This window comes from Pongo pygmaeus, chromosome 2, assembly GCF_028885625.2.
Source record: "Pongo pygmaeus isolate AG05252 chromosome 2, NHGRI_mPonPyg2-v2.0_pri, whole genome shotgun sequence".
Taxonomy (NCBI): domain Eukaryota; kingdom Metazoa; phylum Chordata; class Mammalia; order Primates; family Hominidae; genus Pongo; species Pongo pygmaeus.
In genome coordinates, this window is record NC_085930.1 from 109,196,963 (window position 1) to 109,209,136 (window position 12,174).

At 45.7% G+C, this 12,174-nt stretch overlaps 1 protein-coding gene across 4 annotated transcripts in view; it reads left to right on the plus strand.

The window, feature by feature from the left end:
• ZNF445 (zinc finger protein 445) overlaps nucleotides 1-12,174 on the plus strand; it is a 38,032-nt gene that overhangs the window by 16,573 nt on the left and 9,285 nt on the right. For 2 of the 4 annotated variants that reach the window (XM_054479545.2, XM_063661993.1), the window contains exons 2-6: nucleotides 5,601-6,173; nucleotides 9,733-9,901; nucleotides 10,253-10,347; nucleotides 10,642-10,768; nucleotides 11,583-11,693. In XM_054479545.2, coding sequence (XP_054335520.1) covers nucleotides 5,745-6,173; nucleotides 9,733-9,901; nucleotides 10,253-10,347; nucleotides 10,642-10,768; nucleotides 11,583-11,693 — 931 coding nt within the window. In that variant the 5' untranslated portion in view covers nucleotides 5,601-5,744. Of the gene's footprint in view, nucleotides 1-5,600; nucleotides 6,174-9,732; nucleotides 9,902-10,252; nucleotides 10,348-10,641; nucleotides 10,769-11,582; nucleotides 11,694-12,174 lie in introns of those variants that run through there. The other 2 variants (XM_063661994.1, XM_063661995.1) reach the window with 2 other exon arrangements.

Below are 12,174 nucleotides of genomic sequence, written 5' to 3' on the forward strand. Positions count from 1 at the left end.
CTCTTCCTACTGGTTAGAAGGAGCACTTCAGGAGCCGAACAGACACCTGGCAGTGGTGCCACAGACACAGACACCCCATGGTGGAGCTACAAACAGACACCCCGTAATGGGGCTACAGATACCACACCATAGGGCTACAGAAGCTGCTGGGTGAAGGAAGGAGGCATTGGAAGCACCTAGGATACTCACTAATGCAGACACTCTGCAGTGGGGCTACAGACAGACACCCTGTGATAGGGCTACAGTTAAGGGATGTCCCCCCAGGACTATTTCTCCATTGCTATTAAATCTGTGCACATTGGGTCAGCAGTGCCCCGCCAGTAGAGAGAGTACCAGAATCAGCCCCCAGTTCCAAAAGAACTAGGTGGCTGCTTGGGCTGGCTGGCTTCTGGATCCATCGCTGGAGGGGGGCCACTGAACCACGGGCAGGTAGCCACAAGGGCAGTCCCGGACAAGCCCCCAAATTTGTAACCGCCCAAGGAGTAAACTTTGCCTGCTGCTTAGACAGAGCTGATTCATCAAGACAGGGGAATTGCAACAGAGAAAGTAATTCACACAGAACTGGCTGTGCAGGAGAGCAGAGTTTTATTACTCAAATCAGTCTTCCCAAGCATTCAGGGAGCAGAGTTTTTAAGGATAACTTGGTGGATGGGGGGAAGCCAGTGAGCCAGGAGTGCTGATTAGTCAGAGATGAAATCATAGGGAGTCGCAGCTGTCTTGCGCTAAGTCAGTTCCTGGGTGGGGGGCCAGAAGATCCAATGAGCCGGTTTATTGATCTGGGTTGTGCCAGCTAATCCATCAAGTGCAGGGTCTGCAAAATATCTCAGGCATTGATCTTAGGAGCAGTTAGGGAGGGTCAGAATCTTGTAACCTCCAGCTGCATGATTCCTAAACCATAATTTCTAATCTTGTGGCTAATGTTAGTCCTACAAAGGCAGTCTAGTCCCCAGGCAAGAAGGAGGTCTGCTTTGGGAAAGGGTTGTTACTCTCTTTGTTTAAACTATAAGTTTCTCCCAAAGTTAGTTCTGCCCATACCCAGGAATGAACAAAGACAGCTTGGAGGTTAGAAGCAAGATGGAATCAGTTAAGTTAGATCTCTTTCACTGTCTCAGTCATAATTTTGCAAAGGCGGTTTCACTTTTCTTTAGGCCTATTGTTGGGCAAGTAGATTGTTTTCAATATTATCTTACAGAGTGCTCTAGTGTACACTCACGTAAATGTCTATATACCGTGCATCTATTTTTCCAGGGTAGATTGTTATTTTATTTCATTTTTCAATAGAAACAGAGTCTTGCTGTGTTGCCCAAGCTAGTCTTGAATTCCTGGGCTCAACTGATCCTCCCATATTGGCCTCCTAAAGTGCTAGAATTACAGGTATGAGCCACCATGCCTGGCTCTCAGGGTAGATTCTTAGAAGGACAGTTCCTGGGGCATGAAGAATGTGCCTTTTTAGTGTAAATCTTTAACTAGAATTCATTTTTTTGGTGTGTGGTTTTGTTATTTTAATTTGGCTAGCCAGTTGTCCCAATGCAATTCATTGAATAGTCTAATCTTTCCCACTGATTTCTAATGCTGCCTCTATCATAGACCAAATATATATGTATGCATAAGCCCATGTCAGGATTCTGTATGTGCTGTTTCTTTTATCTACTATTTGCATGTTCCTTCAGTAATACTCAGTGTTTTCATTAATGTAGCTTTATAGTAAGCCTTAATGTCAGGTAGAACAAATATTTTCACCTCTAAAAATTTATCATGGCTATTCTTGGCCTTTTACTCATTTGCTTGAATTTTAGAATATGCTTATGAAGCCCTAAGAAGAGATAGTGGAATTTGGTTGGGATTTTATTAACCACACATTACCTTAGGAAGAATTGGCATCGTGAAAAGATTTGTCTTTCCATACTTAAGATTTATTCAGGTCTATTATATCTTTTGTTTATCTTTTAAGATCCTGTACATTTTTTATTAGCTTTATTTCTGGGTGTTTTGTTTTGTTGTTGTTGTGTTAATTTTCCGATTGTGTTGCTCAATTTATTTGGCAGAGCAGCTCACAAAACTCAGGGAAACACATTTATCAATTTATTATAAAGGATATTTTAAAGGATACAATAAACAACTAGATGAAGAGATACATAGGGGGAGGTCTGGCAGTGTTCTGGGTGCAGGAGCTTTTGTTCCTGTGGAGATGGGATGCACCACTATCCTGGCACATGGATGAGTTCTTGTTCACCTTCCTGCAAGCCTCCACAAGTGCAGTTGTCCATAGCTCTCTGTACCCCATCCTCTTGGACCTTTTATGGAGGCTTCATTGGATAAGCATGATTGAAGCATGGACAACCATGTAAAACATGACTGGACAAAAAGAGTTTGATCTCATATTAATAGACTGAGTGGGGACATTCAGGCTGTCAGTTCAAATTGGCCTCTCTGTGCAGCATTTCTACTTACTGAGTATGAGGGAGGACTCCTGAAATGGGTATCTTATGACCTACAATCAGATACAATAGGTGAGAGAATTTACGGCCAGCAGAAGGACAGAAAAGGGGGAAGATGACTGTATATTTTTAGTTTCTATGGCCTGCCTTGGGGAGAAAAAGGAGCAGGTGAAAGGAGGGCAAGAAAAGGTCAGAGAGAGATGTTCTGTTTTCTGAGCCCTGCTTCTGAGGCCTAAAATGCACCAATATTATAACAAAAGGCTGTCTGCCTTTATCACTCTGAAGTTCCAAAGCTGCTTTGGGAATCAAGGATAAAGGCCAAATAATTTAACAAAAGATATGCTTATTGTTTTAGTCACTTGGGAAATAAGGGCTATGGGAGTTAGGAGCCATGAACCATGGATAAAAACCAATGTGTATATATATCATAATATCACAGGTATCAGGCATAAGAACTATTTGCCTCATCCTAGATCCTAAAGGTTTTCTCCTATGTTCTTGTTTTTGAAGTGGAGTCTCGCTATTTCACAAGGCTGGAGTGCAATGGCATTATCTCGGCTCACTGCAGCCTCCACCTCCTGGGTTCAAGTGATTCTTCTGCCTCAGCCTCCCGAGTAGCTGGGACTACAGGCGCGTGCCACCATGCCCAGCTAAGTTTTGTATTTTTAGTGGAGATGGGGTTTCATCGTGTTGACCAGGATGGTCTCGATCTCTTGACCTCGTGATCCGCTTGCCTTGGCCTCCCAAAGTGCTGGAATTACAGGTGTGAACCACTGCACCCAGCCTCCTGGATTGTTTTCTAAAAGTTGTATAGTTTTATGGCTTACGTTTAAATCTGATCCTTTTTTTTTTTTTTTTTTGAGACGGAGTCTTATTCTGTCGCCCAGGCTGGAGTGCAGTAGTGTCATCTTGGCTCACTGTAACCTCTACCACCCCTCTTCAAGCGATTCTCCTGCCTCAGCCTCCTGAGTAGCTGAGATTACAGGCGCATGCCATCACTCCCAGCTAATTTTTTTTGTATTTTTTGTATTTTTAGTAGAGACGGCGTTTCACTGTGTTGGTCAGGCTGGTCTCGAACTTCTGACTTCATGATCCACCCACCTAGGCCTCCCAAAATGCTAGGATTACAGGCGTAAGCCACCACACCCGGCCAAGTCTGATCTATTTTGAATTCAAGTGTACAAGAGGCAAGGTTTTGGTCAGTTTTCCTTATTTTGCTTATAGATGTCCGATTGCTCCAGCAACATTTGGTGAGAAGACTACCCTTCCTCTTTTGAACTGCTTTTGCATCTTTATCAAAAATCGATTGGAGGTCAGGCTTAATGGCTCATGCCTGTAATCCCAGCTACTTAGGAGGCTGATGTGGGAGGATCGATCACTTGAGGCCGGGAGTTTGAGGTAACATAGGCCTCATCTCTAAAAATAATTTTAAATTATCTGAGTGTGGTGTCACATGCCTGTAGTCTTACCTCCTCTGGAGGGTGAAGCAAGAGGATTGCTTGAGCCCAGGAGTTTGAGTCTGCAGTGAGCCATGATCACACCACTGCACTCCAGCCTGGGCAGCAGCAGGAGACCCTGTCTTTAAAAAAAAGAAAAAAAAAATGAGTTGGGCGTATTGCAGGTGTGGACTCCTCTACATAGTGATGTGATTTGTAGCACAAGCTCCTTCCCCAGGTAAGAAGAAACAAACATTCCTTCAGAGCCCAAAATATACTCCAGATAGTCTCTTTTTTGAGATGGAGTCTCGCTCTGTTACCCAGGCTGGAGAGTAGAGTGCAGTGCCACGATCTTGGCTCACTGCAAACCTCTGCCTCCCAGGCTCAAGCAGTTCTTGTGCCTCAGCCTCCCGAGTAGCTGGGATTATAGGCACATGCCACCATGCCCTGCTAATTTTTTGTATTTTTTTTAGACCTGGAGTTTTGCCATGTTGGCCAGGCTGTTCTCAAACTCCAGACCTCAAGTAGTCCACCCACTTAGGCCTCCCAAAGTGCTACCTCCTGAAAGTGACTTGAACCCTTGGACACCACATTTCATGATGAATTATAAAAAGAAATACAAGAGTTGAGTGGGAAGCTGGATTAGTAGTTTTCAAATTATAATTTGTAACCCATTGTTGGGTCATAAAATCAACTAGGGGATTGGATTCTCAGGATTTTTTTGTTTTTGTTTTTGAATTGCTCATTTGAGATATTTAAAAATATTATAATAGCAAAATCACATTTGATATTTAAAAAGTCGGTTGGGCATTCTTGTGTGGGTCTGTTTCTGGTTTTTCTATTGTATTCCATTGACCTATGTGTCTCTTCCTCCACCAATACTACACATAATTGATTAATGTAGCTATAAGTCTTGAAATCAGGTAGATTGTTTTCAGACTGATCCCTCCCTCATAATTGTTTTTTGGTTTTGCTTGTTTGTTTGCTGGCTTGCTTGCTTGTTTTGAGACAGACTCTTGCTCTGTTGCCCAGGCTGGAGTACAGTGGCACGATCTTGATTCACTGCAACCTCTGCCTCCCGGGTTCAAGTGATTCTTGTGCCTCAGCCTCCCAAGTAGCTGGGATTACAGGCACGCACCACCATGTCTGGCTCATTTTTTGTATTTTTAATAGAGACGGGGTTTCGCCATGTTGCCCAGGCTGGTCTCGAACTCCTGAGCTCAGGCAATCCGCCCATCTCCTCTTTCCAAAGTGCTAGGATTACAGGTGTGAGCCACCATGCCTGACCTGTCATAATTTTAGCTATTCTAATTCCATTGTCTTTCCACATAAATTTATCTATATCTACAAAAAAATCTTGTTGAGATTTTGGTAGGATTTGCATTAGACCTATAGATCAATTTGTAGAGAATTTACATCTTTACTGTGTCACGTCTTCTAGTACATGCATATGGTATGTCTGTTCATTTATTTAGATCTTCTCTGACTTTTTTCATCATCCCTTTGTGTTTTTTACAAAGTTTTAATGTATAAGTTCAGTATATATTTTATTGTGGGATATTTTCTTAGCTTACTCCAATAGGGGACAACCTAGCTGTGGTCTACTTGATACTGGCATATACCTCTGTGCAAACGCTCTTCTTATACATACAAAGATGATCCCAACCAGCAGAATCCAACTGCACCATGTATAATGGACATTATTCTCTCATCCCCTCCTGCACAGAAATGCTGGTTATTTCAGTCACTTGCCGATGACTTCTGATGTCCCAGCAAATGGCATTGTTGACTGCTGAGAAGATACTTCTGAGGACCCACGTCTAAGGTGGACTTGGCTCGCACTCTTCTAGTTAGTCTCTGAACAGGAGTGATGCCTCCAGGCAGGTGGCATGCTGTCTATCCAGCTCAGGCCCAGTCTTCGAGGGAGCGAGGGCGGCTTCAGACAGTAAAGAAGGAAGAAGAGGATGAAAGCTATACTCCAGTGCAGCCTGCCAGGCCACAGACACTCAACCGCCCTGGCCAGGAGCTGTTCCGCCAGCTCTTCAGACAGCTTCGTTACCATGAGTCTTCGGGGCCCCTAGAAACTCTGAGCCGGCTCCGGGAACTCTGTCGCTGGTGGCTGAGGCCTGACGTTCTCTCCAAGTCACAGATCCTAGAGCTGCTGGTGCTAGAACAGTTCCTGAGCATCCTGCCTGGGGAACTCCGGGTGTGGGTGCAGCTCCATAACCCTGAGAGTGGCGAGGAGGCTGTGGCCTTGCTGGAGGAGCTGCAGAGGGACCTTGATGGGACATCATGGAGGGTGAGTGTGAGCAAGTGTGTGGTGCCCAGGGAACTCTGCCTGCTGGTGAGCCAGCTTGTCTGGGGATGGGGGTGGCCCTCTGAACTGTCAATACAGAGGAGTGCAGAGGAAGCCTTCCCTTTTCCCATGGTACCTGAGCATCTGAGAACGGGACCCTGAGCAATGGACCCTTTAGCAGGTATCCTTTCCTACCTCCCCAGAGGAATATCAGCTCCAGATAGGGTGAGCAAGTCTCCATAAATAATAGTAACTTCTGGGCATAGTAGCTCACACATGTAATCCCAGCACTTTAGGAGGCTGAGGTGGGAGGATTGCTTGAGGCCAGGAGCTCAAGCCAGCCTGGACGACATAGGGAGACCCCCCCCCCCACACTGTCTCTGTACATAATTTAAAAATTAGGCCAGGCATAGTGGCTCACACCTGTAATCTAAGCGCTTTGGAGTCCAAGGTGGGCGGATTGCTTGAGTGCAAGAATTCGTGACCAGCCTGGGCAACATGGCAAAACCCTGTTTCTACAAAAATTAGCTGAACGTGGTGGCATGTGACTGTAGTCCCAGCTATTTGGGGGACTGAGGTGGGAGGATCACTTGAACCCAGGTAGGTCAAGGCTGCAGTGAGCCATGATTGCACCACTGCACTCCAGCCTGGGTGACACAGCAAGACCCTGTCTCTAAACAAAAAAGCCCAGTAACTAGTCTTTGGACACAGTAGCTTACAGTGTACAAAGTCCATCTCCACATATTATCTAATTTGACTTGAGACTAACCATAGCCCTGTAAAGTGGCGGGTGTTGGGACAGCATTTAGGGTTAGGGCTCTTGGCTTCTTAGTGGGAGAGTACATGTTAAAACTCAGAAGAGCGCTCTGCAGGCACCATTTAGCTTCCTTCTCAGTAAGCATTTTTTTTCTTTTCTTTCTGAGGCGTACCCCACCACTCCCAGCTAATTTTGTTTGTATTTTTAGTAGAGATGGGGTTTTGCCATTTTGTCCAGGCTAGTCTCAAACTCCTGACCTCAGGTGATCCATCCGCCTTGGCCTCCCAAAATGCTGGGATTACGGATATGAACCACTGTGCCCGGCCCTTCTCAGTAAGCTTTTGAGATGGGAGGCAGGGAAGATGGACATGAGTGCTGAGGGGCAGTGCTGGGCTGAGAAATAGAAGACCTCGATTTTAGACTTCATTCCACAACCTCAACATCTGTGGCCACATAGTTGTACCTTTCAGAGCCTCTGTTCATTGAGAAGAAAATGCAGAAATGGTCTAATCATGAGAATTTGTTCAGTAAATATTCAAGTGCTTATCATGTGCCTGACCCTGGCAGAGTTGGCAGTCCCAGGCCTGACAGGAGAGCAGCAGCCGGTCAGTTCAGGTGCGTTCTTCCTGTCCTGCTGCTGCACACAGGGGAGCTGATGCTTCCTGTATTGTTACAGTTTTTTAAAAAATCATTTATCACTTTTTTAAGTCTTCTTTAAAATTTTATTTATATAAAAATACATGATTCTGGCCAGACCTGTAGTGCTAGCACTTGGGGTCAGGAGTTCAAGACCAGCCTGGCCAACATGGTGAAACTCCATTTCTACTAAAAGGGCAGAAATTAGCCGGCTGTGGTGGTGTGCACCTGTAGACCCATCTACTCAGGAGGCTGAGGCAGGAGAATTGCTTGAACCTGGAAGGTGGAGGCTGCAGTGAGCTGAGATTGCACCAGTGCAGTTTAGACTGGGCAACAGAGCAAGACTCTGTCTCAAAAAAAATTAAAAAAAAAAAAATATATATATAGACACACACATTCATACATATACATATGTATATGATTCTGCACACATAATTCATGTATAAATGAAAGTTGTGGCTTGGCGTGGTGTCTCACGCCTGTAATCCCAGCACTTTGGGAGGCCGAGGTGGCAGATCACAAGGTCAAGAGATCGAGACCATCCAGGCCAACATGATGAAAACCCATCTCTACTAAAAATACAGAAATTAGCTGGGTGTGGTGGTGTGCGCCTGTAGTCTCAGCTACTTGGGAGGCTGAGGCAGGAGAATTGCTTGAACCCGGGAGGTGGAGGTTGCAGTGAGCCGAGATCGCGCCACTGCACACCAGCCTGGTGAAAGAGCAAGACTACGTCCGAAAAAAAAAAAAAAAAGATTTCTGAAACAAATTTGACATACTTGTCCCTAAAACTTTATTATAAAAATTAAATCAAGTAAGACATCAGGACATGGTCTACCAGCAGTAAATGGTAATAAATAGACACAGGATATAACTATTAGAAAATATTTTTGCACAACATGGGGTACTATTTTAAAAAATTTAAAAGAGCATTTGTTATTTTTACCAAAACAAATGTTCGAAAGGACCTGATAATAATTTATAAAAGGAAATGAGGTACACAGTAGTTACAAAATCATGGCTTGGTTATATTCAGCTCATTTACAACTAGATGTAATTTTAAAAATCCGTGAAAACATTGCCACATGAGCAAAAAGGGCCTACCTGGTTGAAAGCTACTTAGAAGACAATGGGGGCTGGGAGAAGCCCCCCAAATTTGCAAAATGAAGAGAAATGCTTTAAGATATATGTAAAGTCACAGAATCGTTCTATGGTTCAGCAAAATTATCACAGTGTGAAAAACCAGGGCCCGAGAAAGTTTGTCCTTAAACTCGTTTTGCTGTGCTTCCATATTCTTTATTTTCTTTTAATTCTTCCTTTATTAGAAGAATAAAAAATGGGAGATAAATTATTGTGGTCAGTTCATCATCTTTAGTGTGTATCTCTGTATCAGATGATTAATGGCCTCAGGCTAAGTATCCATATTGGTATAGAGACTGTCTCGGCCACAGGACCAGAAAATCTCAAATTGTAGTTTCCTGTACTCATCTGTATATGAGGGACAGCCTTGCCTCAGAGACCAGAGTTGTTTGAAGTCTCAGGGCAAATGCTTCCTCTTTGTTGGTCTCTACTTAGATGGACACTGCCATTTTTTACACTGGAGACTTTTTTCTATGGTTCCATGGCTGACTGTCATGATTAGCATTGCCTGTCAGTGTTATTATTAAAAACAAGTTTACAATTTGGGAGCTAGCCTGCCTCTTTGAGTTCACTTTGTACATCAGTGCCTAGAGCAGCACTTGACAGTAGATATTACTTGACTATCTCCACTGTGAACCATTATGAGTTTAATTCTCAGGAACTAGTTCCTTCTCTCTCATTTCTAAGTTATAGGCCTGGGGTGGGAGCTGAGGGGTAGTGGGAAGGTGGCACTGTCATCTGAGGCCTGACAAGAGTGCTGTACGGAGTTACCATGTGCTTCCTTGTGTTGAGCTGGAGTCTGTCTCTACCTGGACTCTCCCATGACCCTCATTAGAGCCCAAGGAGGCTGAGGTGGTTGGAGGCACCTCCCTGGGCGATCTTCTTGCCCTTTCCTCCTGCCTGGAAATAATAAAGGAGCTGGCTTACCTATCCCTTGGCCTTTGTCCTTTAGAGATTGGTCATGTGGTCTCTTCTCTGAGTTTGCTTTCTGATTCCCAGAAAGATCCTCTCACAACATTTTCTTCTTGCCAGGACCCGGGCCCTGCCCAGAGCCCAGATGTGCATTGGATGGGTACAGGAGCCCTGCGATCTGCACAGATATGGTCCCTTGCTTCACCTCTCAGGAGCAGCTCTGCTCTGGGGGACCACCTGGAGCCTCCCTATGAAATAGAAGCACGTGACTTCCTGGCTGGGCAATCCGGTACTTGCTGCCTGGCCTTAAGACCCCAGCCTTATGCCACACTTCTTGCATTTCCTGTAGTGTTGTGTTTCCACATCTGTCCTCTCATGAGAATCTCCTTCTGTCCTGGCCCTTAGCTCTCTGTCCTCTCCATCCATTCTATAACCCATATGTGGCTTGCTCCTACCCCATTACACCCCCCATCCCACTACCCCTTTCCTGGCCCCAGTAGACTGAGGACATGTGAGATGGGTGTTTAACAACATTCTGTACCTGCTTATGGGTCCAGGAGTCCTCTACTGGGGGGAAGAGTGGGCTTCTCAGTGGGCTGTCTAGAGCTGAGCCACTCTCTCATGGCTTTTTCTCCTTCAGATACTCCTGCTGCCCAGATGCCTGCCCTTTTCCAGAGAGAGGGGTGCCCAGGAGACCAGGTAACACCAACCAGGTCCCTGACAGCCCAGCTCCAGGTGAGCCACAGGACATTTGGTCCTTCCTGATGTCCCCACGTCACTGCCTAATGGGATAGTGCAGCTCCCCCATCCTGGGTTTCTCTGTCTAGTAACCTCACATCCAAAGACCCGTGTTCCAGAGACCAGATTATCCCCCTCAAGCCCAGAGGTCTTCTGCTGGGTGATGGTCTTCCCTTTCACCTTTGCCAGGTCCATCCTGCACTCACACAGAGCCACTTTATTCCCCTTCTCTCCCCTTCCACCTCAAAGCTGGGAGCTGTGGACCAGCTCTAGGGCACAGTGTTTTTTCAGGAGACTATGACTTTCAAGGATGTGGAGGTGACCTTCTCCCAGGACGAGTGGGGGTGGCTGGACTCTGCTCAGAGGAACCTGTACAGGGATGTGATGCTGGAGAATTATAGGAACATGGCTTCTCTGGGTAAGTAATTGATATCTTCATGCTTCTATCCGTCTTTATTTCTGCCTTCTTGGGTTGTTCTGTGCTGCATAGAAAGGTACCTGACCTGGTTTTAGATCCTGGCTCTGTAACTGCTAACCAGATCACTTAATGTAGCACCTTGGTAGCCTCTTTTGAAAAATGGAGAGAATAATGCCTGCCATTCTGGATTATTATAAAGATTAAAGGTGGTAGCTCACACCTGTAATCCCAGCACTGCGGGAGGCCCAGGTGGGAAGATTCCTTGAGCTCAGGAGTTTGAGACCAGTCTGGGCAACATAGTAAAACCCCATCTCTACAAAAAATACAAAAATATAAGCATGTGGTACGCACGCCTGTAATCCCAGCTGCTTGGGAAGCCAAGGCTGGGGAATTTCTTGAGCCCAGGAGGACAAGGCTGCAGTGAGCCAAGATCACGCCACTGCACTCCAGCTTGGGTAACAGAGGGAGACCCTGTTTCAAAACAGACAAATAAAAACAACGGATTAAAGGTAATATGTTTTAAGTTCCTAGTCCGTTTAGACATTCAAAAAATGTTGGCTGATGTAACCAATTAAGTAGACGTTGTGGTTCTCACCTCTGGAAAATTCTAGTAATCCTTTTGTGGGCAACTTCTATCAGTCTCTCTTATCTCTGCTCAGGGCTATTTGAAATGACTGGGCCTCCTTCGCTAGCTTCTGCTGCCTGCCTTCCTGGCCTTTCCCACCTTCCCACCAGGACTTCAGGCCCAGAGGTCCTGAAGAGTAGTTCTGTGTCATCCATCTCCCTTCTCATGCCATTCCCTTCTCTTCTGCAGTGGGACCATTCACCAAACCTGCTCTGATCTCCTGGTTGGAAGCAAGGGAGCCATGGGGCCTGAACATGCAGGCAGCTCAGCCTAAGGGGAATCCAGGTGCTGCCCCTACAGGTGAGTTCCAGAGAACCTGCCAGGTCCTGCTCCTCCTGCTTTTACTTTTCTCTTTCTTAAGGTCAGTTACATCACTGGGAATTTACTCCATTGTTTGCTGGAAGGAAGATCTTTAACAGTGTTGGTAAGGGTGCTTGGGCCACTGGGTCTCTTCCATCCTGGCTGGCCTCTGAGAGGTTATTAATTTCCGGCCATGTCTATTCTCCTGTCCCCCTCCCCCAGCAGCCCTCTCCATAATAGTTCTTGCCTGCTGGAGGGCTTCACTGTTCCTGTCTTTCACTCACTGATGCTCCTCCTCACTCCTGGCCTGCACTCCTGCTGAACTCCTGTACTCACCCCTTCTTGCTCTTAGGAGCCCTCATCCCACTCCTGTTCTTTCTTTTCTTGGTCCTTCTTTTTGTAATAGGCTGATCTCCAGCCCTTTCAGCCAAGTGCTCCTTGGAGCCCCACCCCTTGACTTTTGGGTACCTTTCTATAATGT